Genomic DNA, 27,759 nt, shown 5'->3' on the forward strand with positions numbered 1-27,759 from the left:
GATAGGATAAATGAATTCAATGCCATCGAGTCGCACGTCGAGTGAAATTTGCGATATCTACGATCTCGCAGTTTATTATTGGAATATCATCTTACTATTCTATGTTCTAGGACAATAATTGTTAATATTGTACCGTTATCGTCAAAAGTCATATCACGACGTATCTAGTACACCCGTCATTGCGCTCGGACAACCAGAATTGCTCCGTAGTCCACCATGACTCGAGTTTCCCCAATCGCCTCGATTTACAGTTTTTTTTTTTTTTTTTTTTTTGCAACAATTTCAGGATGAAAGCACGCGGTTCCGCATTATTTACAACGCGCGCGGATTCCTCGCGCTATTTACATACAGTACGCGCATCGTTGTCGAATTCCATGCTTCCATTACAACGACAAGCGTGAACGATACGCCGCGTCGATTGCGATAATCTCCGATTGCACCGTGTAAAATATAACAGGTAACGTCTCGCTTGCGACGCATGCTCGCATCCTATACAATCCGCCTTACGAATTAACTCATATTTGTTTTTTTCCTTTTTTGTATCATTTTATTTATTTTTTTTTTTTTTTGATTGCTTACGCGCGATCGAACATTTCAGCGATCAAACGACGTCGCTCGTAACGCGCTCGAGTTTAGCAAGCATATTTGTGAAATTTGAAAACTAGCGAGAATCATTTCTTTCGTCTCGGTGTGAACCGATTATTGTAATAGCGAGTGTACAGGGTGTTCCGTTTCGATCGACCCGCGACAACGTCGTTGAGAATTATTAGCGATGCCAAGAAATATTTCGGACAAAGAGGAGTTTTATTCGAATCGCTGTTTCTGTTTCTTCGATACGGTTCTCCGCGAGGCACTTCGACTTTCGTACGAAACAGATTCAACGCCGCTAATAATTTCAACGATATTCGCGTGGACCCACCAGAACAGGACGCTCCGTATAATAATTTACCTTTTATTTTCATCGCTGAAATGGCTCTTTTAAGCACCCTCGATCTTTCAGGTGGAACCTCGAAACGTTATTTTGCGAACGACCCGCCGAGCGTGGTAATCACGATCGCAACGATCCTTGCTATTTCATTTTGAAACCGAATCCTTATTTCTTCGATGATTAATGAATCGCGCGCGTGTACGTCTCGGACACGTTATGAAAACCCACTCGAAAGGGAAACGGTTTTGACGGATCGTTGGAATCGACCGCTTTTATCATATGTTTTGGCACGGAAACCTGTTTCGATGGCTTTGAAAATAAAATATCGTACTCCATAACCGACGACCGACTCCTTGTCGAAACCTTCGAATAAAAATGAAATATTCACGGCGTTCCGGTCGTGTTTACCACACAAGGCAACGGTCTAGCGTCGCGACGATCATCGATCGTACAACCACAGCATGACAGCGAGCACCCGCGAGTGATCGATCAACCTTCCATTTTAACAACCACTTAAAATATGCAATAACAGCACGTCCGGTGGTGAGGTACGTTACAAAACTAGTACAAAACTAGCAGCTAGGTACAAAAATGTAATTAACCGTTAATAATGGAGGCCGCCCGGAAAACTGCCAGGGACCAGCTCCGTACGTTCTACTACCACCCACCCATCCCCCCAAAACCCTCGGGTTTCATCCCTTTGCGTTGCATCTGCAGAAAAAAAAAGAAAGCAGCAACGCCTCGGCCGTTTCTTTGCAACGCAGGCACCATTACCCTCCTTTACTTCTTCACCGAGTTTCCAAACACTTTTCGCCCCCCCCCCCCCCTCAAACCCCCTCTCGCCGCTACGTTCCCTTTCCTTCTTTCCCCTTGAGCGACTTTAAAGTATTTAGAATCTCGTTATCGCTGAGGAATTTAATACTGCTCGGTTTGGCGGTTTCGCGGGTGCACAGAGACGTGGGCGCATTACGACAAGTTAAACGAAATTCGAGGAATAATAGTATTCCGCTCGATAAATGTCTTGGATCTGCGAAAAGATCTGTTAAAAAATGTGTCGGTACAGAATAGCGTGAGGTAATCCTGAATTCGGTACACATAGTTATATTAATCTTTTGTTTTTGCTTTTTTTGGGGGGTAACGGAGTAATCATTTGGTCATTTTCGTGACATCTCCGTTGGTAATTACTTTATAGAAGAGTAAAGAATTTCATCCTGTCGAGTAATAGTCATTTTTAGTATTGTCATTATTGTCGTTTCAGGCTGATTTAGAGCAACTAATTTCACTATTCGTATCATAATGCTCCATCGTTTGAATCCGTTTTAATTTGGAAATTACGAAATTTTGTTGGAAATTATCTTTTGACATTTTCTATGAAAACGAGCGAAGAGTTGGCACAGTAACGACTATAACTCGAAATTACTTTCGTCATAGAGACATTTAAGAACATTTTTAGACTTAGAATAATTCATCGAGTAAAATATTAAAAGAAATATTTATTCCTGTTCCACTACACAGAGTGTTCGGCCACCTCTGGGAAAAATTTTAATGCGAGATTCTAGAGGTCAAAATAAGATGAAAATCAAGAATAGCAATTTGCTGATTGAGGCTTCGTTAAAAAGTTGTAGAAACATTTCCGGTTACACAGTATATTTTCAGTAAAGAATTTTTTTCTCGAAAGTACGTAGGATTTCGAAGGTATGTCTATTTATCAAAAATGATTGTAATTAACCCTCGCAACCAAAAATAATTTTTTCAGAACGATTTGAAATGTTGGAATTTAATTTTTTAATAACTTTTTAACGAAGCCTCAATCAACCAATTGATATTCTTGATTTTCTAGAATCTCCCATTAAAATTTTTCCCAGGGGTAGCGGAACACCCTGTATACAATATGCTTCCTTGTCCTCCCGAGAGTTTGGAGATCCCAGTTTGAGAAACGCTGTTAGAAACTAAATAATTCAAACACCATTGCTCGGTAAACCCTCCATCGATCAATGTAATATTCATGAATAAATACTTCGAATACTTCGACTCATTGATCATCCAATAACTGTCCAAACAAGTACTCCGTTATACGTATTAGCGAACGAACGTCGAAACGACCGTTTCGTTTTTCGACGGTTCCAATCAAAAGTTTCGCGACGTCGAAAGGAGAAACCTGAAAGCTTCCGTGGTTCATGAAATTCGTTTTGCTCGACCACGCGTTGTCGATAGTTCGAAGATGGATGCAGTCTCGCGATTCGACGGTAACGGAAACGGATCGCTTTGTCGGCGATGGGGCGTACGCGAGGATTAACTTCCGATTCGAAGCGATACCCAATCAGTGTGCACCCGGGAGATTGCATTGTAGAAGTTTTAAAGCTTGCAACGACGGATCTGGACGAAAGAACCGCGTCACGCGCGATCTAATATGTACACGTACACAACGAAGAGACGTTCGGAGTGAAATCATAGCGTTTGCTGATTTTTTTTTTGGTTTTTGATGCACCGCGCATAACCCCGGCTAAAAACCTCGAAACACGTCGCGAAAAGGACGAAGAAAACCGCGAGAGACGTTTGGAAAAAGGTAGTTGTTTCTTCTTCTTATCAATTTTATTGGAATTATTAACAAATACGACGGGCGACGGTACCTCCCCGTCGCGTCCCTGGATCGTTCGCTTTTTCGACCCTCGACGAATCGATTATCCGCGTCGACGCGTTATCATGCTCCTTATTGCTTAGATTTTCATCGGGTTCATTAAAAAGTTTCGCGCGCGAGTCGTTTTGGCGGAACGAAAGCCTTCGTTGTTGCGATTCCGGTGGGAATTAATATTAATTTTGATTTCACGGAGTGATAATAGCACTTCCCAGGGCAAACGATTCATTGGCGAACGATCGTCGGACGGCAAATATCGATACCGTGACTCGTCGAACTGGCAAATAACTCGCGTGACATAAGTGTTCTTCCGTGGTAAACAATTAACATGGTACACATCACAACACTCGTTAAGATTCGCCCCCTCGAACGACCGGCTCCACGTAAAAGTGCAGGTCGCGTCGCTCGTTTTCTCGTTCGTGTTTTTTTAGCCGGGGTGCTATTTACAAAGCTAACGTTTCAATTATAACATAGTCGAAAGTTTTCTTTGATTCAGTTCTATAGTTAAGACATCGTAACACCAGAGAACACCGTCGACACGTTTCCTCGTTATCCCTAACTGTCTTTCTCTCGATCGTGTGGTCGAGCGTGTCTGGAAACAAATATCGAGGGAACGTTCGACGTTTCGCGTCTTAGTATCTGCGTTTTCAGAGCACCTCCGGGCACCTTAACCCTTTAATTATCTTGTTATATCAAAATGACACGATAAATTACCGTCGCGCATCTAATGGTATTTGTAACCCCGAACCGGAGCGCCCTCTTACGATTTATTTATTAGAAGAGCCTTACAGATTAGTAAAACACGAAGTCTAGAGTAAAAAATAGAGTAGAAGCTGAGACTTTCTAGACACCGATTTGCGTATGGATTTCTTTTTAAAGGGTTAACGTTCACCATCCAGAAATCTCAGGATTCGCCTGCATGCTTGCGATAGCATCACTTTAGAGTGTAGCCGGGAGCAATTTTTTACATGCTTCTCTCTCTCTCGCTTTCTCTCACTCTCTTTCTCTCCTTGTTGATTTTTCTAACGATAAGTTGTCAATTTTACCGTACAGCAGTTTACAGTAAGCGGTTAGTCGAGCTGTTTGTTTCGTATAGTAGCTGTGCTTACGGTATTAAATTATCGCGCTATAATCCGATTTATTAACCGCTTAACGCTCTAACTCGAGCATACTCGAACGCACGCGAGTTGCATTTTTTAGCTATCACGAGCTAAGCCGGATATTTGAAAGTATAACCGATACAGAACCATAAATAAGCTAGGTAAAATATTTTTAACTATCGGTTCAAGAAAACCGTGAACGTTAAGCGATTAAACCAGAAAAATAGTAGTAGAAAGAACAGATTATCAGCTAAAATATTATCGAAATTAATTAAATTATTACAATTATCTTAAATAAGTCTTTCACTTTTGACGTTAAAATACGTTTTCTCACGCCTCGAACTGTTTCAAGATCGTTTTTCTCTTTTATTTGTAACGTTTTCTTTTATTTGTCGTTTCGTGGCATTCGAATTTCGTCTGAAGAATTTCTTTTCGTACTATCAAGAACAAAGGAGTTATTTAAGATGTTCAGTCATAGTATCTCACCCTGCATAATCGTTTATTGCATTATTATGGATGTGATTACGAGAACATATTCGACTGTCAAGTTCTTAGATACCTATGTGTCACAGACAATTATCACTCAGAGAGCAACGTCAATGAAAATAGTTTACTTAAAATTAATCATAAATGTTTACGTAATTATACGACAGAAAAAAGTATTTAATCGAAGTAGATGAAAAGCAAGTAACATTAAATATATCCACCATATAAGCACAACTACAAGAAAAAAGAATGAATCTACCATAAATGTTTGTTATTTACGACGCGTCGAGAGTCAAAGTGTCAGCTTTTCTGCGGGTTTTTGACGTACGAGATTCTCTTATTTTACGTTTCTTTCGCTTTCATTTGCAAACGAACAGGTTCGTTTTTCTCTTCTCCGATATTTTCGTTTTCAATAATTTTGTGATACATAAAAATCACAGTTCGCTTGTATGATGCATCGATTCGAACGAGCTCCCTTTCTGTAGACATCGCCATGTCTTAAATACGTGAGAAAATCTCGCTGGTCGTAAAATTCAGACCACCGATACCAAGTCCGAGAGTAAGAACCCGGCAGGGGAATGTTTTGATGTTAATGGCGAATGTTCTCCCCGTAATCTCGTAAGTCAAGAACGCCGACGAAAGCAAAAGATCGCGAGGGAATATATTTTGTCACTGTTAAGACACGCGTCGTGTAAATCGAGGATAGAATCCCTCGGAAGTTTTAAAATTTAGTCGTCGATGCATCTGCTTCTGAGAAGATTCCAAATTTCGAGACAGACTCGCTGTGCAAATCGACGATATCTCGAGATTTATGGTTTATCTTGAAATTATTATCGATATAGACACACTGGAAAAGCAATTTGAATTCAATCAAAATGTTCGTGGACTCAACGTGTCACTGTATTAAAAAAATAAAAAAATTGCACACCCATGTTTTCTGGAACATTTGTCTTCGAATATCACCTGTAAATTTCATGAGAAAAACTGTTATTTGTATAGAAGTATTTCTTTGTATATCGTTGAGTAATAATTGAGACGTTTCTTTAACTTGATTTTTATAATCTTCCTCGATGCATTTGCGTAATATTGCACGTGTTTGCACCTAGTAGTACAAATATTAGCACTATGTAAACGTTATACGAGGTGTGTAAGTGCCACTATTAAAATAGGGCGACTCGAGACACGTCATACAGGGTGTTTCACAAAGTGAGACAACTTACCAGGATATTAACTCTAGGACTACGATCTTCAATAAATTAATTTGTTCAAAATTAACTGATCCAACAGACTTTGACTTACGTGCAATAAAAATTTGAGCAGAGTTGACATCGATCAATTCATCGATCATCTTTTGGCGAACATAATCAAAGAAAAATATAAGAAATAACCGAGTAATGATTTTAAGACGCGAACCTTTAAGAAAACAATCATTTCTGTTAGAACTTCAAACTAGACTAGATCGTTTAAGTAAAAAACAGAGCAAAATAATGAATTAACGTATGAAACATAAATTTATTAATTTATCAAAGATACGGCCACGTTTTATGAAACGCCTTGTACGAGAGTCGTAGTTGCACGGCGCTCTCAACTGCGCTCCAGGAACGCTTAATTCGCTATAGAATGCCGGGGTATAAATGAACTGCTCGGTTTTATTTATAGCACCGCTTTCTCTCCGCCCATGGAAAATCGTTTTCGCGAAGTTTTCGCCTCCTTGTATCGCGTTGCGTTCCTTGATTCCCGTTCGAATGTGAAACCGGGGCGAGTTTTAAATTAGATTTTCAGTATGAAGGAACCGCGGTCGAGTGGAATTCACGGAACGACACCGCCGCTAGTTGACCTTTAACAGAATTCTTTAGCGGACTACCCTGTAACGAGAAACTTCTTTCCACGTAGCCTGGTCCTTTTGTGCGGTTTCGCGGTACCGCGGATCGGTTTTCATATCGCGTCCGTTCCGCGAACGACAATGGGACCGAAATACTATGAAAAACCATCGTTAAAGTTTCATCAACGCTCAAAGCGAAATGCAATCCCGCTCAATCGAAACACCTGTGCTCATTAAATTTTACGTTTGACCCACATTTCGCTGCTCGATCAATAAATCATTCTCAGAAGCGACGCTCCCGCTCGGACTTCGAAATCGATCTCGACCGAGGGTAACGATTAGAGCCTATGATCGCGTACGTGTATTAATGTACACGTGCACACGTGTCACGTGCAACCGTGAAAATCATCGCGAAGAACGTGGCCAAGCCATAGCGCTTCTTGCTTCACGCGTATTTAAGATCTAGCTCGTTTCGATAAGCATTTTATACACCAAACGTAAAATTTTCTCTTTTAAAAATTACGTACTCTGGATTTTTTCGTATCCAATTGATCTTTCATAAATAAACCATGATTTGAAATATACAAAATCGAGAGAAGAATTGTACATTAAAAATATTTCTGATTTTATGTGCGTTGAAATACGCTCGATCTTAAATACACGCGAAACAAGGAAAAGTAATTACGACACGCGTATTCGTGTATCAACCCTCTATAACCCAAAACGTTTCTATCCATCGATCGGGGAATATAAAGATAAATTTCTTTTCATAAATATTTCGTTGTAAGAAGGATTTGCGACTCTCGAGTCACAATGGAGTACAACACTGACACGTACATATGTGTACTCGTATATTCTCAAATTCTTAAGACATTGTAAACTTTAATTTTCACTCGTATGAAAACTGTGTGTTTAGGAGTTAAATAGAACTTGCGTGTACAATTGCTCGATGCTTGTTTGAAAATTCAAACAATTTATATCTTTAGTACGTTACGAAACAAAAAATTCAAACTTACATAGAGGGGGCAGCAATTGTTCTAAACGTATAATTTGAATATACATATATCGGAGGTTGAATCGTCAGCTGTATATAAATTTCAAGCAGTAGTCGAATTAGTAAATAAATTTCTATTAAACCTTGAATTTACTTTAGTAAAGATTTTATTTTAGGAATGTTCTCGCACTCTTTTCTACACAGTCTTCTTTTGTTGTCTCGTACATCTTTCAGTGGGTTCGCGGTACTCGATATTTAATCAATGCGACACGAAAGTCACGTAGCTGTATTATACAAAAATACTAATAAAAGCGCGACAAAAATCGTATAACGTACGAAAAGCTGCATCTTCTTGCGCGTAACATTTCTGTATAACAATTTCACTTCTTGTTTAAAGGGCGAAGAAGATAACATCACTAGTTACATACGCATCGAATAAGCACAGTCAGACGTAGATTACAATCATCCAATATGACGCGAGTTATTCTAACTAATAATTTTTATAAACAGGTTCTTTGGTAACTACTACTTTACGGTGCAGAGCTGCGAGAGCACGAACTTAGACTTAACCCTCAGACGATCGTTAATTCATTAATAATCCTATATCCAGAATTCACTCACTTTAATAAATTAAAAACACAAAGCTAAATTACGAATTATATTTTCATTGTTACGAATCGTTATGTTATAATAACTATTCTTACTCCGAAGTGTTTGTACTATTACATCCTCAAACGGTGATCCAACTAATAAACGAGAAAAGATTCTCAGCTCGTTCTTTTTGTGAATAAAATCGCGTGGTCGTCCAAGGGTTAACGAATAGGTGGTTGCGTGACCTCGTAGTGGTGGTTATAGAGGGTCGATACGCCGTTGCAACTTCCGGTTTCACGCGTTTCCTTTAAACGTTCGGCAATAGAAAAAAGAGAAAGAGAGAAATAGAGAGAAAAAGAGAGGAACGGGGACCGATCGCGTCGTCGAGTGGAGGAGGAAGCGCGTTAAAAAAAGCGTGAGACCCCGCGATCGGATCCTCTTCGACGAATTTTCATCGGCGTTCTACGGGCGCGCGGATCGACGCGGCGTCGCATTCGTAGAGGCATCTCCGTTAATTGACCTAGTGTTCTCATTTTTTTTAATTTTTTTTTTTTTTTATTTTTGCTTGTTTTATTTTCCCGTTGTTTTTCGGTTGTGTCATCAGCTTCCCCGTTTTCACACGATCGACTCGGCTCGCCGTAACGAAACCCCTCCCACACCCGTTCCAATCGAGCGACCAGCGATTAAAGTAAACTGCTCGTCCTCCGTACTCGCGACTCGTTACAACACTTATTGAGCGTGATCTTACGACGTAGATAGGCAACGGTTAGTTTCGCGAACGCTCGCACGAGAGAGATCGCGTGCGTCCCCGTCGGTTCGACGAAGAAGAGACAAAAGCAAAAAATGGAAAGAAGAAGAGAAGGCGTCGTCGCGCGAAAAGCAAGATCGTAGACGACGCTGAAGCGCGTCAGCGTACCCGAAGTCGTTCTTCGAAAGCTCCGTCGACGGTTTATCCGCGCCAGAAACTAGTAACGCGCGACGCGCCCAGGCTGAGCTTCGATTCTTTCTTTCGTCCGTTCGCTAAGCCGATCAATCGGTGTTTCTTCTCGTTTTTTTTTCTTCTGTTAATAATACTCTTTAATAATAGACTGTAGACGTGTGTATGCGCGCGCGCGTGTGTATATATAATCGACTATATTTAACTTGAAATCGTATAGAAAAGGGAATGCTCTTACACATATACGTTTACGTGATTTCGAATACTTAAAGAAGCGAGCAACGTGCCTTTATCACCGGGCAGGACTCATCTGTGTACCATTTTTTTTTTCTTTTTTTTTTTTATTTAGTTTCGTGTTCTCCTCCGTTTCGGTTGTTTCATGCGACAGGTAGTAGACGAGTACGCGCGACGAGGCTCGACAAAATCGGTGTACGAACTCGTCTAAATAGAATTCAAGAGCGATCGTTAAAATTTAGTCTTTCAAGTCTCGATTTTATTATCAGCAGCGTGTTCGATAATCTCGTTGATAGGGAGATGCGGTTTATTGTACTCGATCGACTAGGAACGCGCGTACCTCGAGGCTCGAAAAATGTCATCGAAACTAGACAACTCGGCGCGTAAATGGCGGAAACGTTCGAAGCGTCTAAAGTATGCTGCTGCCGTAAGCTGCGAATAGAAGAAATCTTCCGAGCCGGATAGTTCCGCGATGAGCAATCGTTTGGATCGTTTTTCGCTTCGAAAATATTACCTCTCGTTCTAAACGCGACGATCGATCGTCGCGTTTCGTCGACGCGACGACGGTTTTTGAATGGTCGTCGAACGATCGTGGCGCTTTTTCGGAACAAAGAATCTCAGTCTCAGCCCTCGAAGAAGACTCCGAGTGAACGGCGGCGGATGCAAGAACGACCTCGAACCGCGATAAAAAGCGATGCTCTAGGAATGAGGCGCGTGTAGAACGCTCGCGCGCAAAGAAAAGCGTCTCCCTCTTGTTCACGTAGGCGTTTGGCTTTTAATCGTCGTCGTCGAGGCCGAGCAGCTCCGGCGGAAGTCGTCTGTGCCGGCAGCACAACGTCAGACAGAGGACGCGAGCCGCCAACCGAAACTGGGGGCTCAGGGTTCCGAGGACCACCGCTTTCCAGAAACTGTTCGTCACCCCCAGCCACACCACCGCAAAGTGCAGAAACGGTACCTGAAGCGTCAAAAAACGACAAGTGAATCCTCTACGTGCCACACGAAATCTACGCAGGATAATTAGTTCCATTATTACTACTCTACTTCATCTACTTCCGGTTATACTGTACCGTTTGGTCTCACGGAAAACACCCAGACTTTTCTTCAATTCAACTTTCGTGTGATTTGCTTATATATTTAAACGAACATTTGTTTGACAGTAAAGTTTCCTCACTCAAAAATCAGGTTCACAAATTATAAATTGCTAGTCCCAATATCAATTCTATGGATTTTTACTCGTAAAATGAATAAATATTGAAAATAACATTGAAATTAACTCGAGTCTACGGTTTAGAAATGCTTCTACAGTAGTAAAACTATAGTGTAACAGTAAAAACCAGGAATGTATTTTATATTTTAACTTCAGTACCAACCAAAATGTCCGAAGAATAAAGATTTTACTTTATAAAAATTCCGATCTAATGCAAGCAATGATGCAATTTCGTCGAGTGTGTAAATCGTTAAGAGAATTTCTAACGAGGACCCAAGCGTAAGAAATTTTCTCAGTGGATGCACGTGGTTTTGAAAGTCTAATGAATTGCTCCGAATAAATGAACTGAAACCTGAACTCGATGAGCCCGATGTTTCGATTTGTGGATAAATTACGTTCGTTGTTTAGTTTGAACGAAACAATGGGAGGCTAAATTGGTAGGTGGACGGGATTTTCGAGTACAAAAGCGAATTAGCCAATCAGAGTTGAAAGCAATCTTCGCTCGCCGCTGACTTGAGGCCACGAATACCTGTACTATGGCCACAGAGACAGAGTAGGGAAAGCTCCTTAAGCTCCGGGGCTTATGTTGGACAGCCCGAACTATACTATAGCGTGCTACCTGTTCTGCTAGAGCTCGTAGTACATGTATTTGGAAGCTTTCTTAGACAACACAAAGCACAGGTTACCTGTACTATCCTCTAATTTACCTACGATTTGAAGTTATTTCTACGAGGAATTATTTAATATTTAATATATTATTTATGTACAAGTTCTCCGACCGGCCTACGACGAAACGAAAAATCTTTCTTTTCTTTCCGTCTCTCTTTTTCTCTCCTACTTTCCCAGGTTGTCCCGCTTTGTTGATAAGACACCTGAGGGACACGGCACAACAGGAGTCCGAGGCAAGAACCTCAAAACAAACAACTACGTCCTCGATACGAGAATACCCAGGTAATTCTCGAGGCATAACAGTGTCTCGTCAGAAGCTATCGTGTAGACATCAGCGTATTACAATCTCAAACGAATAATTTCAGTCGCGGAAACTATTAATTTTTGAACGATTCTTCAACGCGTTCTCGTACTTAGTTTTGCAACGCCGCTAAAATTCGCGAATCCTCCTATCCAAATTTATTTCCCTCAACATCGTAACTTGAGAATTAATTTTTCTGATCCCATAGTGGTGAATCCAGTTACCCATAAAATTCACAGATCCTAACCAAATTTATTTTCCTCGAGGTCTCAACTTGGGAATTAATTTTTCCAGTTCCATAGTGGTGAATTACCCATACGTGAATGACGTGTTCAGTGAAAGTGTTTTCTAATTCTACGTTTCCAACGAAGCTCTACAAAGTTTCCTAAGTGCTCGTTTAGTAGTAAACTGTCGTTCGGTTTACCTGAGGCGGTCCGTTAACGACAGCGTATATCCGGAGACCCGCGTACGGTGCCCAGGAGACCCAGAAAGTCATCACCAGGACAAAAGACATGATGTGACTCGGATTGCTCAAGTTTTCCGAGAGCGCAGTGGCGTACTCCTTGTCGTGGATCAGTACGCCGGACCTTAGCCGTCTCATCATCGTGAAGATGTAGCAGTAAGTGTAGACGATGGTGATAACCGACGGGCCTAGAACGAGGATCGACAGGGTGATGGTGTACGCGGCCATATTTCCCCAGTCCAGCATACAGATGAACGCTTCCCGGTCGAAAATGGGCTTTTGGAAACCGAGCAGCGGCGGGCAACACATCATCGCCACGCTGATCCACGTGAAGACCATCCAGCATTGGCAACGGGTCTTCGTTTGCACGGTCTCGTATCGCAATGGTTTTCTGCGGGCCGGAATCATTCGATTACTCAACGGAGAATCAGCTTCTTTCGCTCGAAAGATTAAGCGGTTCGTAAAAGCGCAACGCAAGATTGAACGTTTCGCATCGATTCTCTGGTAAGTACTCTGAATCGTTAGAGAGTCATAATACACGTATACTGTGCCATAAGATGTCGATGTTACGCCAAATGAACAAAGTAATTTTATGGGCAGGTCGTATATAGATGTCTGGATGTCTATAATCTCGAAAACCACTAACCTCTCATTCTCGTTTAGATCTATACGCGTCATTGCTATGGGGATATTATTACCTCGATACATGATCGATGTGAGCGTTAGGTTGTTATAAAGATTAACGGCAAAAGTAGAGGTACTAAAAATTTTTTTCAGGAGAGGTGATTTATATTTATATTTTCTGTTATTTTATGTAAATTTTGTGCTCTAGATATATTATACGTATCGTACAGGGGGATCTTTAGAAGTGAAATTCTGGAGACTTAATTTAAAATAAAACTACCAGTAGGTGTTCTATATATTGATTATCAAACGTGGAATTATGAGATTTTTTATTTCTACTGTTCATAGGATATCTAATTCAAACTACACATTTTTATAATCTTTATTTGTCAGTTTATTCTGGGCTAACTCGAAATCTACCGAATCGTTGCATCTCAAAATGCAGATTAAAGAAGAAATTTCGAACGTATTCTGAAAAATTCTTACAAGATGGAGCGTATTTTTGTATTTAAATGACTCGAACGCAGGCTAATCGTGGATAATAGCTAGTATTAAATAAATTTTGAGCCTTGCACGCGGATTTATAGACTCGTAACAGGGCGGAACGAAGTCACGTGACACTGAAAAAAAATTCTAATCGGACACGGACATACCTGATGGCCAAGTAACGATCCACTGAGATCCACATGAAGGTGTAGACGGATACCGCCCAGAGAGTAACCTCCAAATAACCAACGAGACGACACACGATGTCCCCATAGACCCATCTTCGTACCAGCGCCGGATACACCGAGAGCGGAACCACCAACAGACCGCAAAGAAGGTCCGCCGATGCGAGAGACAGCAAGTAATAGTTTATCACCTCGGAGGGACCTGCACGGTGCGATAGTAATTTGTATTTATCGCAAATTGCTGTTTGGAACGCCTGCATAAACGAACGTTGCGTTTCACGTCTTAGTTTTGCACCGTTCTATAGCCACGGGGTTATCGAAACGCTCTAAATCAATGGTTTCCAAACTTTTCAGAAGCCATTTTAAAAAAAAAGATACAGAGATACAAGTAAAATATATTCCAATAATTGGCAAACTTCCTGAAGCAACCTCTATTTTAAAAAACACTGTTTTAAATCGAGACAATTTACTACTACAGTCCCCACTAATTCGGTCGTAAATTTTCCTAATATATATATTTATTCTCCAAATAAAAACAAGAAAGCAAACTGTACGTAAAGGACACGTACCAAGCAGGGTGAAAGGATGTTTTACAATTTACCCCAAATTATATATAACGTATAATAATACGTTTTCAAATCTAAGTATGCAAAGTAACACGTTTTTACGTAATCTAGGCAGATAGTAAACTTCTATTTGGGTTTCGTTTCTCTATTTTCATTCTTCGATAATATGCATTTACGCAAGCATCCGCAGTTTAGTTGTAACGCGTAGAGCTACTTTTGATTCGATCTCGAAGTTAACTACTTTCTACGGTTAGTAGGAGGAAAAGATTGGCGTTACTAGGCGGTACTTACCACGGAAATTAAGGTAGGTGGCGATGATGAGGAGATTCGAGAGGATGATGGCGACACCGACCACGAAGATGAGGCCCGCCTGCATGAGAGCCTCCAGCGAGGGCTCCTCCATGCCGCCACCCTTTCGAGCTGCATCCCCCCACCCGCCCTTAGGTGCTGTTGCCCGTCACCCCCCCTTCAAGACCTTCTAACAGCCAGGTGCTAGGCCCTCTTTGGTAGCTTGCACCTGATCCGCCTTCGCCTCCTGGACTTATTGCCTTCCTCGGTACCTGTCCTGCCGGAGGCTGTCAATCCTCCGCCGCCAACGACAAACTTTCCCAAGATCCTATGCGGACGTACCTTCGATAACGAGGTCGTAACTTTGAGGATCTTGATGGAGGATCGATACAGCTATATTGCTGTAAGCAGAGAGCAGAACCAACGATGTCTCGTTTAGTTTATGAACGTATCACGAAGCGGTGATCTTGGCCGGGAACGACCACTGCGAGGATGATGATCGCGAAATAGCCGATGCTAAGAATGAAAGTCGTCGATGAGGAGGAAAATGAAAATGGTCAGTGACGGAAGAAATGAAAGTGGTGAACAACGAACGGAAAAAATTCATTGATTTGTACATCTATAGTAACTTCGCGAAGAGAAGTCTTACAATAATCTTTCTGGTCATTTTGAAGATGGAACCTTCCACTCCCACATACTCGATTAAAAGAGATAATCAGAATGTCGCGTTGTAGAGTGTTATTTTAAAATGAATGTAAAATAATATCGCGTTTTTAACTAAAAACTATAGTTCGAACATGATTATAACTATGCAATTAAGCTTGCGAATTAAAAAATCCTATAATGGAGACACTCAGTAAGAAAAGAGAATTGCCGATGAGATTAATCGATGGCGATAAAAGTTCTCTCTAGTCTCCGATAATCTTTCATCCATATTCTAACGATCCATCAATAATTCTGCGATCAAAGGGATCCTCCTTCAATAGTAACAAGCAGAAACAGTATACATTACATACTATCGTATGTTCAGATACGACATTAACTCTAAAAATATGAGCTCTCAAGAACCATTGCGAGACATCAATCTGTTCATTATTTAAACCATTATATTCCAGGAATATTCTGGTCCAAAGGATCAAAAAAATCAATTCTAAGATTATTGCACTTCCTTAATGTTTAAAAAAGTAGTAAAATTATCAAAGATATAATGATACTACAGAGTATTCATGTGGTACATGATAGTTAAGAAAGAAGAAAGAGCACGTACATTTTAACACAATAATAGATCACACACTTATGAGATCGTAGAATTACTGTTTTCATTTAATCAAATGACAAAAATGGAAAAGGTTGTGTACGCGAATCCTCAGTAAAAGAATTGCAGAAATAGAGAGACGAAAATATATTTGCACATTATTATAAACAGTACATTAAAACGTACGCTTTTGGCACGTGAAGGATCGTTAAAACCAGACCAGAAATGTGTTAAAATTTACGAAAATGCATTCGAAGCAGTGCAACTGCTAGCAGTACAACGTGTACCAGCGTTCACCGATGTGTGTTTATAATTTGTGTGTGAAATCGCGCGTACAGCGGACTGGAATTTAAACAGCGCGCTCCGGAAGTCGAACTCGTAAAAATAGCTTACGTACCTATTGCATACGTAAACTTTAGGCAAAATTAAATACTAGACGTTTGAAAAGTTGTGTCCAACACTGGAACTATCGAAATGGTCAAAATGGCCATTCGTAATTTCTAATAAAAATTGTAAAAAATTTAGTCGACTGGATTTTTGAGAATTTGCTATAGTTTTAATTTCATTGATACAAATAAATACACCATAATTGTCGCTAGTTATAGTGGGTTAGTTAAACAAAACACGAATAAATATATGTACGAAACCTGAATGGTTCGCGTTCAATAGTATTTCCTTTATTTATTCGGTAAGGCATCTTTTAAACGACTGTTTCGATTCGAATCGATATAAACGCAGACATTATTCATCCCCTTGTATTTTGCTTGACACGGCATTTACGACGAGAAGTTTCACTCGCGACCATCTTTCACGCACGACACTCGTCAGACAGGATCGTCGTATTTCAGGAGCGTGAGAATTGAATCCTGGAGGGTAGATTGTTACGATAACGCGAAGGGTGTGTGCATCGTGTCGTTCAACGTCGATGAAAACGACCGCGACCCTGTTGACCATAGTCTTTCCCTTTTTATAAACATTTTTACAAGAGCCACGTAGCTCTACTCTCGGCCAGTCGAAACTTGCATGGTCAGTACACGCGTCCTCCATCTAGCTATCGACCGCCATTCATAATTCAGCTGAGTCGATCCTGAATGGAGGGCTATATTATGTAGCATCGCGTTGGTCGTGTATCATCGTGCTCGCCAAATTAAAGTGGAACTCCTGTATTTTATCCGCGATAAGCTCGTAGGCGAATTTTCGTCCGAGAACGCTGACCGAGCAAACGAAGCAACGAAACTGACCGAAGGAGAATATTAATATTTATTCTAATTTGATCCTTTGCAGATGTGGTTTCATCTCTTTTTAGCTCCAATTATTGTGCATTTTTTTTTAAGCGATATTCAGGAAATATATACTTATCTAAAACGTTGAATATATTTTAGTATCTATAGTTGGAAGAAAATTACGTCGGTAGATCACAATTAAAACTTGTTAATGCAATTATGAGATATGTTAAGTGGCGTGAGAGTTCGTCACTCGTAACACGTTTAGCCTCAATTCTCTTATAACACGTTAAACCTTGCAAACGTGTTACGAGGGTCGAGCTGTTTCCCCACACATTTTATAATTGTTTCAAAACATTTTGAAATAAGAGTTTAAAGAAGTTAATTTCGATTATCTTCCATCCTCGTACATTCGATATTAATAGATTTTTATAAACAGTGTTATTGTGTACGATTTATAATTGTTCCAATTTGTATAAACTCAATCCAAAAATACGTGGAGCTTACGAGAAACACGTTATGTCTATTATTCCAAGAAGTTTCGTTATACGTTCACCCTAGAATTCAACTCTGGATCGCCTTATTGTAGGTCGTTGAATTCGATATTTTATAATCGCGTGGGAGTCAACGAAAGAGAAGACGCGCACGGTGCATCAGAGATCATTCAATCGTATCTGTGATTCTCAAACCCAAGGTAAACGTTATTAAAACCCACTCTCAGCGGTGCTTAAGCGACAATCGTTAAATCTGGTTTCGTATTAACCGCGCGTGCACACGGAAAACTGTCTGCGTGAAAGACCCGCCTCTCGACGAGTCAATCGTTCTCGAGCACCACCTTACAGGACACGAAACGATCCCACGACATAGTCAATCAAATCGTAGTAGAACTAACGGTCCCGTGTTACATAATGTTCCGTAACGTTTACGAGTCTCGTAAAGCGGGTAGCTCGTGTCTCGTAAACCTCGGTTGTACCTCCGACGAAAGTTGATATGTATTCGGATAGATTACAGCTCGGACTGTGTCCGGGTTATCGCGCTTTCTATCGGATTGGCTTTCAGCGAGTACCTGGGGTGATCTAGAATCAACCCTAAACGTGTAAATCGTTCTTGTTCTCGTGGCTAACGTCGTGTACGCTTAGTCACGCTTTATCGTCCACCCTAAAAGGCCCGTTTTCGTTCGAAAACTCTTATTCTGGAACGTGCTTACACGGATGAGAAAGAGACAGTCGTATTGTACTTTCGAATCACTTATATTGTTAACCTAATTTGTTCCCAATGGTATGTTACAAATTTTATCAGTCGCAAATGGGGATAATTTCTTGTAATAAGAATGATAACAGAATTAAACAGACTTAAATATAGTGTTGTATGAAATTGTAAATGAGTGCTAAAATTATTAAGACATTTACATTGGTGTCTGTTTACTTTTGGATAAATTCGTACACTTGTAAATTATGTGGGAACATTGAGTAGGCCGTAGGGACACTTTCATAAGATTGGCTGTACAGTGATTGTGTTTAAGCACGCGCATATTAAACAGTTATGGCTCGTGCTAAAACTCGGTAGTTCACCACTATGTTCGAAGCACTATATGCATTTGATCTGGGTAAAAAATGTTTTGCGTATCGATTGGCCTAAATAAATCGTGCATTTATAGTTTAATTCTAGGCACGTTGATTTAATACTGTTAAATAACTTGCAGTGTTGATAGTTTTTTCTGATACCTAAATATCAACACGATCTGTTGGTGAATATATGTAACAAGTAATAAAAATTATGTAGAAAAAATTAATACATGGTATTTCACATTGAGAGCACTTTAAATTTATTTAGAAAAGCAGGTATGATTAATATAATTTTTTATCGTACTTGTGGTGCTAATAAAAGCCTGTTTTTATTTTTGTAAAAGTAGGTTAATTGTCGAATATTTTACGTTTGTTTTACGCATACATTTATTAGAGAGATCGATGCGATATTTTTCTAAAAGTTATCACGATGTCTGAATCGTACCAAGGTTTCTTAAATCTTACCAGTACAATTTATGAATTTATGTTTAAACTGTTCGCTATCACGCATCTAAATAGAACAATAGCTCTTTAATCTTTAATCATTGTTAGGCGTGCGATTGAATATGATTTGTCTAGCGCGTCTGCCCATTACTCGCTGTTTCTACTTCCAATTTCAAGTTCCTCGAAAACGAAGCCTCGTGTAAAGAAATTTTATTGTTACGTTCATTAATATACTTTTAAGACTAATATTGTCTATTCTGTTTTGAAATGTTCGCGATTATATTAATTTATGTTTCAATATTCTATTCGTATGTTTTCTCAGATAAATTAGGAAATCGAGATGTAAGAATTGTTTCTCGAAAGCACTCGACGTTCTCTCTATATTAATTTGCGCGCAAATTAGTATCAAATAGGCAACATCGGATAAAATATCCCAAGTGGTAGGATTTTCACGACTCGCCCCTATATAGTATCCATGAGTGCCTCGTTAAGCAGATCTTGGTCGGGATCGACACGCGACGCCATGCGACGGTCAAGTCTGTTACATAAAAATGCGAGGCTTAATGAAGCCCCAGCCACGTAACGTTGAGATTTAGAAATTACGTTAGAATCTGATCTCTTCTGCAGTTTCCTCTGTTGCTTTGTGACAGTCTTACCGCCGGGCTTCGACGTAACGCGATCATAATGGGTCCTTGGATCTTTTATTATTCCTGAAACGCGGAGGGTAGCGACGGAATGATTTCGAATCAGATCCTTTTTTTTAATCACAGAAAACGCAACGGATATATTAAAATTAAATTTTTCATGAAAGTACACAATTTTTCCTAGTTACAGAATAAATAGAAAATATTAATATTGCCTCCCAAGATAATGAAATTGATTTGAACAACACGTGAGGGTAATTTAATTCTTTAGAAGAGTGATCTGGAATATGACTGTTTGAAAGTTCAATTAAGAAAAAACTTTAATCGAATCTGGGACCCGGCATAGAAAAATCGGTAATGTTTTTTTCATCCTACAGGGTATAACTTTGCACGGGAAAATAGGAATAGCATTTTCAAGAGGCGGTGTTCATAAACTAAAAAAAAAAGGAAAGACGAGATCTTTTTCAGGTCTATAACAGGATCCTTTAAATCATGCCTTAGTCAAGTGCACGCGTACTCGACGGCTTTTTAAAGTCAATTGTCCGGAAAACGAATCCCCGCGTAAAAAGGAAAATTTATTCTGTCATTTCGACCCATTTTTTTTCCATCGTCAAGAGCTTTTTTCTCTTACGTTATATTACAATTTCCATGCTCGTCTGTTCTACGCTTTGAAAATGTTGAACGTTGATATTTATTAACAAGTAACAATAGTAATTGTGTATTGTTCGAATAATCGGTGAATAATTTGAAAGTATACCCATTCTATTTATCGTAATCGTTGTTACTCAAAATGGTCCAAATCTAGAAACATTTAACACTGAGAAAGTTAAACTTTACATATGTGAATTTTTTCTATTGTTTCTTTTCCTGCTGAATTCAACCTTAAATAGACCATTAATAATAAAAGAAAAATATTAAATTGTCCCATAAATTTTTATTTTTTGTTATTTTGGATACATCCACGACCATCGATATTCTAATTCTGAAATATTTATTTGGATTGTATACATCTTTGCAGCGACTGGCATTATTTTCTAAAAGAGCATCGATTTGAAAAGATTGTTACGTTGCACTGGGCACTCGGGCGCTACATAAAAGTAAAAGAAAAGACAGGAGTACAAAGTATTTTCTGTACTTGCTCTTTCAGACGGTATTCAAGCCTAACGAGAATCTCATTTAAAAAGGCACAAAAAGGAGACGAAGCAAACGTCAACGAGAAACTCATTAAGGCGAAAGATTCTTTTTTACAGAAGATACTTTACATTGTTACTCTTTATATTATATATAGATTATTTAATTAAAAGTTTCTAAGATCGAAGTTTAACGTTACTGCGATTAAACAATTTTTGCAAAGGAAATGGAACAGTTGTTTAACATAGGAAACGAAACGAGGAAAAATACGTAAATCTATTGAAGTTTGTCATAAAGAATCTTAAAAATAGAAAATCAATCGTAACGTATTTGTTCTGAGCAAGTTTTAAACAAACTTTTTTTAAGTACGTAACCTTTGCATGTTACCGTGTTCTGTGCAATCTATATTGTCTAACTAATATTAAATTAAATTGTAGTTATCGTACGTAACAGTGAAGATAATGACACGCTATAGTTAAAATAATTGATCTAGTTTCAAATTTATGTGGAACTGTAATTCGACCAATCGCACTCTGAGCAGTTACTCCGTGTTATGTAAGTCGTGTAGTGTCGGAAAACCGATCGACCAGATTACAAGAAGCCGGGAAAATTACATGTGCCATTAGCGATACATTCATTCAGGGGCAAGTGTATCGACCAAACAGAAAGCGGTACCATTTACGAAGAAACAATTTTGTTGTTCGTTGCTCGCTCAAGTTGTCTGAAAACTTCCTACTTTCCTAGCGTGAAATTAACAGTCGAAAAAAGAACAGAACATTTTCCACCTCGGTATCAAAAATGGACAGAATTTTATTCGAATTATACACTCAAAATGTTTTTATTTGTACAACACGAATCGTAAATTGATTGCATAATTTTTTATTCGTCACTTAACATTTTGCATCCGGATGCAGATTTTAAAAGATTAATTCGTACGTTGTTTTTATTACTTATTTATTACTCGAATAACATTACACCCCATCCCTGAGCGTCTGGGGCAGCCAGTCTAATCAAGAAACGCTATTTTGCTGTTTCCACCAGCAGCGGAGACAACCTCGCTGTTTTCGATCGTTATTTTCTGGAAGCATCCAATCTGTTCATTCGCGTCCATGCTTCTTTTCTGTGAAGGGTAATACTCATCTTCAATATAATTTAATCATGCGTAACGCGTTTAAAATGCCAGTAAACATCGGCAAAGTGCCAAAGCGATTCAAATTATACAAGAAATAAAACAACCCCAAACAGCGAAGCTTTGGGTGTTCATCAGTTCACTGAATCGTTACATTTTTGCAGGAAAATCATAATCCACGTAACTTGAGCTGATATTAATTTGATAATTAAAAACTACTTTTTTCTATCCCAGTTAAGAATGTAAAAAGAAAAATGGTGGTGCTTAAAAACCACGAATTAACTCCAGATTTCGTCAAGAAATAATTCGTGGCTCAGACAGCAGTGAACTTTCGTTCGAAACATTTTCCGTCTGAAATATGGCGATATAAGACTCACCCTAACTAGACAATTTTCTCGATATTACCTCTTGGTCAGCAAAGCCCACTATCTTTTACTATTCGATATCTCAGAGAAAATGTTTGCCTTGCAGTTCGACAACGAGAAACGGCGAGCTACGCAAGAAATTCGTCTAAATTCGCGTTTATCCGATGTAATCAATTTTCCCAGCGGATTTTCATTAAGCTACAAATCATTTTCGCGCGCGTCGTTCAAGAGCGAATTAATCCACGCGGCCGACTTTATTAAACCTTTAAATCACATTACGGCTCAGCCAGTGTCCCGCTTTCTGAATTTTGCCCTATATAGTAAAAGTGATTGCGCCCCTCCGTCACGCCGGTTTTGCACTGTGCTTCAATTAATGAGAAAAGTTCCGCTCCGCTTATCGATATTCTTCGTTCCCGTGAATGCGTCTGAAGCGCATAATTAACCGTCGAACTGCCATGCGACGAGCGCCGAACATTTTTTCAACCAGCAAAACGAGCTAAACGGGAAACGAAAACAACGAGGAAACGAGGAACGTAGAAATGCGCATCGGATTAAAACTGCACGTTGTTATTCGACAATCGAGTCGTCCCTTTGTTATGCAACGGGGCAATTTGATCGTTTCAATTTCAATCTCGACGTCGAATGAAAAACGGAAAATGAATAGCGAAAAATAAACTGTTTCGAGTGCTTTCTGCGATACGTTGTTCGGGTCATATATCCACGATGAAAACGGTGAAAATGAAGATTCGTGAAACGATAGAGTTTTCTTCCGATCTGTGGTCTTAATTATAATGGATTTCATTGCAACTTCGTTTATATGTTAGTCGTGTCTTAATATTTTTTTACGTGTAAAACTTTGGTTAAGATTTGATATAAAAAAAGAATTATTCGAAAATGTAAATAAATGCTGAAGTTATGAGGTTTTATCCGTGCTTCCGTATTAAGCATGTAAAACACGCGGCCTGCAAGCCGCGCGCGGTTCGATTTATTACATTTTACAGCCAGTCCAACATGTTTATTATTTCTTTATTACAGGAAAGTTCCTCTCTTGCATTTTACCATAATAAAGAATAATAAGATAATTCATCAATTTTTTAAATAAGATTGAGTATGAGGTAATCACCGTACCAAGAAGCTTCATTTTCTATATTTATACAAATTTGTAATATATAAGTTCATTATGTATTTCACAAAATTTCATGTAAAATACAGAGGATGCATTTGTTATGAATTTGTACTAAACGAAAAATAATTTTAATTTTCTTTTCACCGAGATGTTGCCCGCGTTGTCAGAGTTATTAACAATTAAATTCAAAAATTTCAAATCGTTCTGGAAAAATTATTTTCGGTTGCAGGGATCAATGACAATCATTTTTGGTGAATAGACATACCCCCGAAATCGTACTCAGTTTCGAGAAAAAAATTTCTTACCGAAAATACAATTTCTGGCCAGAAATGTCTGCCCGAATTTTCATGCGAATCTTTAAAACGTCATAACTTCTGAACGGATTGGACGATTTTAATGTTTAAAGAAGCAAATTACGCGTATTTTGACGGAGAATATGTACAAATCGCAAAAATATTCAAAAAGTTGGTCCTTGACCCCGCAAAATGAGAAAAACCCCGTAAAAATGGTCCAATTTTCAAGCAGCCATAACTCCTACAATTGTGAATATATTTCAATGAAACTTTTTTCTGAAGTAGAGCTCATGGGTACCTACAAAAAAGTATTAGACAACTTTTCTGTAGGGTGTCAAACAAAATTACTAAAAATGGAAAAGGAAATTTTAAGAAAAATCGACAGGGGGTAGGTGCCTAAATTTCTCGGCGAAAAAAAAAATTTTTAATTAATTCTGAAAAAATTATTTTCGGTTGGAGGGGTCAATTACAATCATTTTTGGTGAATAGACATACCCCCGAAATCCTACCTACTTTCTAGAAAAAAATTCGAGAAGATGTGAAATTTTTCGACGGAAAAAAAAATTTCAAATCGTTTTGGAAAAATTATTTTCGATTGCAGGGGTCAATTACAATCATTTTTGGTGAATAGACATACCCTCGAAATCTTGCGTATTTTCGAGAAAAAAATTCAGTACGGTCGGAACTTTAGATAACTGTTTAACAAAGCCTTCATCAACAAATTGGTATTCTTGATTTTCGTCTTATTCTCGCCTCTAAAATCCCCCATTAAAATTTTTCCCAGAGGTGGCCGAACACCCTGTATAATGGTCTTCTTCACTTTATCGAAACCTTTCGGGAAGAAGTTTTGCATTTAACCCTTAAGTGGATTATTGGAGCTGCTGCGGCCCTCCGCAAGTTTAAACTAATAATTGTTTAATATATGTCAATGAAATTATTCGAAAATTTATGTGGTCCTCCATTAGTTCATTATTTTTGAAATGCTCTACGGGAAAGTTGATTTCCATTTACCAATTTGGTAAAATAATTCAGTTGAGATTGAGAGTCCACTTAGGGGTTAAACAAAAAATTACTCGCCGCAATCTAGGTTTCTCTCAAATCGATCTTACAATCTCCCATCTATTTATATGTCTTTATTAATTCTAACTTTTTTCTAGTTTCAAAACATTTCCTTCCCCGTTTCAAATTGATGTTGAGAATTGACCATTGAAAAGTGTTTGTTCCCGCGAGAATAGGAAACCTCGGATGACGTTTAACGCGTTAATTTCGAATCGAACGTGCAACCGCTTTAAATAACGCGAACCTCGCTAATAGCTCGACGACGATCAGCATTGAACGGGCAACAAAAGGAGGGAATAAAAGGCGAGCAAAAAGGAACGGGTAGGGGGAGGGGGGAATAGAGAAGAAACGAGGGAGCGAATGCATCGCGGGCGAGTGTTTTTTCCCGACGGAGCACTCGAATGATCGTCGAAGCAAGAGGAGGAGCCCAGAACCCGATCCGCGGTCCGCGAACGAACCTCCGGTTGCATCCTGAGGCTGGCCTCCGTGTAACCAGCGTCGTGTCACACCGCGTATAACCGCGGCACACGGTGACGTGCACACATATCGGGCGGCCTCTCTTGTTTAGTTAACCGAATATTTGCCCAATGATGCGCATGTCGTGATAAGCTGACGGGAGCACACAGATAGGCCCGAGTCAATGTACATCCGGCGTCGGTGTACGTGTATCTGTGTATTTTCCGCTCTCCTCGCCTCGTGACATCAATTTTCGAACGACGGTGTGCGAACGTGTGCAAGCGCGCGCGCGCCTCTGTACGTGTGCGAGCGCATATATCAAAGGAAGCCGAACGCGGGCCACACTGTAAAAGGGGGATGAAAGGGTTCGGAGCAAACGGGGGAGAGAGACGTTGATGAAAGAGCAACAGCGAGGGAAAAGAACCGTCGTCAAAGGAGAGCATTGTCCATCTCGGAGATATCCATTCACGCGTGATCAGAGACGATACAGAAGGATCATTTTCTCGATCGAATAAAAGCTCTGTTAAACGCGAACGAGGACTACAGACGGTTCCCGCCGTTCGATGCCACCAACCCTGCCGTGGCATGTCGCGCGCGTCGGAACCTTCGACGAGGCGCAAGGCCTCCTCGTGGCTTGGCTGCACGGGCGCGTCGTCGACGGTGAATCTAATGAATGAAGGTCCACGCAGCATCCCTCGCGACAACGTCAGACGCTGCCATCTTTGACGTTTATTCGTGGTAAAAACGCGTGTCCGACGGTGCACGTACCTCCTCGATTTCATCCTGATCTCGTGCACCAGCTCCACCAGCGCCCCGAACGCCGCCAGTCTCCGGTCTGGGTCTGCTCGCGCCACTTTTAACCCCCCACGGTCTGGTCGGCTCGCGACAGAGGGAGACAGAGAGACGGGGACGGAAGCAGCGTGGAACAGAGAGGTTCTCACGCACAGGCACGCACGCACACAATAACAAAACGAAGGATGAGAGAAAGAGAGAGAGAAAGAGAGCGTGTGGATAGACGGTCCTTCCGTTACCGGGGGCGGTCTCACGACGGGCACATCTCCCGCTGCAACGGTCCCCGACGGTTTCACGGTGACGCGCTCGTGACGCGAACGAGACGCTCGGTCAGCTCGTACGAGACGCGGCTGTCAGCACGTAGAGAGCGCATTTGCGCTCGGCCGACCCGAGCTGGGCTTTACTACTACCGTCTGAGTCCGCTTCTTTCTCTCGGCCCGGGAGCCGAGGCGTCGATACCGCGACGACGCTTGCGCGCCTCCCCCGATCCACCCTTTCCCACCCGGGCATTTTCACAGCGCATTGGCTCGAAGCCTGCCGGCGCGACGCTACGGCGCCCTGCACGAACGCTCTTCCTCCTTGCCCACCCGACGTCGACGATGCCACCAGTCGATTTTAGGGAAATTCTCGAGCGTCAGCTGGGCTACCCATCGCGAATCTCGCTCTCTACGCGACGGAACGGCCGTCACGTGCTTCGGGGGGATGTCGGTCAACGGGGCTGTTTGGGTGTCACGACGGCTCCGCGGGACCCGCTTTCGACGCTTTCAATTGGAGGGCTCGGATGCCGCAGCTGCGTCACTCGTTCCTCGTTTTTGACTTTCAGGGGGACGGAACACGGAGCGGAGGGGCTGTTACGCCGCGAGGTACCGTGCAACCTTCCTTATCCCAACTAATAGGGATACGTCCCTGTTTCGTTAACCCTTTTCGAACTTTTTATTCGTAAGGATGTCAGGGATGGTTACAGGCGTGTGGTCAGATTCACTGATTCGGACACTTTAAACTTAACCCCTTGCCGTACAATGACGAGTCTGACACAAGTTCTTGATGTCAAGTTTCACAAGATATGAGGCTACTTACTCGTCATCGAGTCTTATATATTAAAATCACCACATTTTTACATTTACGAGATATTCATAAAACAAATCTATTCTTTTTCGTGGCCATTCCTCGTACGAACAAATTTAAACAAAATTAAATAGTACATGTTTGGCGAATTATTTGGAATTAAAAAATTGAGCAGATTGTGAACTCGTTTGGTATCAATGAACTTCTTTGACGTTCCTGTTAAGCAAAGCTTTCATTTCATTTTTTATAAATTTCATATCAACCGATATGTTTACATTTAAGATTTCCTATTTATCTTCTTTTATCGAAATTTGTTCCTCGTTGAGAAAGGATGTTCTATTTAGACAGTTTCGTGATTGTTTCGACCTCTAATAAGACATTAGATTTACGTAATAATTTGTGTATAATAGTACGTTTGAAGATACTGGTACTAGTTTTTTGGGCAGGAAAATGTTAACCACAGCAGACAACACTAATAATAATTGAAATCTGGTACACCGGTGGTTTGAAGAGTGTTTGAAAGTTTTATGAAAGTAGATGGTTTCCTAATGAAAGGGCGTTTCGTCCAAGGTTGCTGGTAGACTCCACAGTGAGGCTTGTAACCGTTGCTTTAGACGCAATTTGTGCTTGCCGCAATTGGCTCCTATATGGAGTCATTTGCTTAATGAAACCTGCGGGAAACAGAATTAAGCGCTC

At 40.3% G+C, this 27,759-nt stretch overlaps 1 protein-coding gene across 2 annotated transcripts; it reads right to left on the bottom strand.

Moving 5' to 3' along the window:
• Nucleotides 1–37: 37 nt before the first annotated feature.
• On the bottom strand, nucleotides 38–26,491 carry Dopecr (G-protein coupled receptor DopEcR). Of its 2 annotated transcripts, XR_013079629.1 has the most exons (6): nucleotides 25,975–26,491; nucleotides 14,520–14,917; nucleotides 13,645–13,864; nucleotides 12,329–12,758; nucleotides 10,290–10,682; nucleotides 38–10,243 (listed from the first exon to the last, which is right to left on the bottom strand). XR_013079629.1 is itself a non-coding variant. In XM_076764541.1 (5 exons), the coding sequence occupies exons 2-5, from the start codon at nucleotides 14,629–14,631 to the stop codon at nucleotides 10,503–10,505; spliced, it is 942 nt and encodes a 313-aa protein (XP_076620656.1). In that variant the 5' UTR covers nucleotides 14,632–14,917; nucleotides 25,975–26,491; the 3' UTR covers nucleotides 38–10,502. The 2 variants fall into 2 exon arrangements, 1 of the variants encoding a protein (XP_076620656.1); XM_076764541.1 differs by having other exon boundaries at nucleotides 38–10,682.
• Nucleotides 26,492–27,759: the final 1,268 nt, after the last annotated feature.

This window comes from Colletes latitarsis, chromosome 1, assembly GCF_051014445.1.
Source record: "Colletes latitarsis isolate SP2378_abdomen chromosome 1, iyColLati1, whole genome shotgun sequence".
NCBI lineage: Eukaryota > Metazoa > Arthropoda > Insecta > Hymenoptera > Colletidae > Colletes > Colletes latitarsis.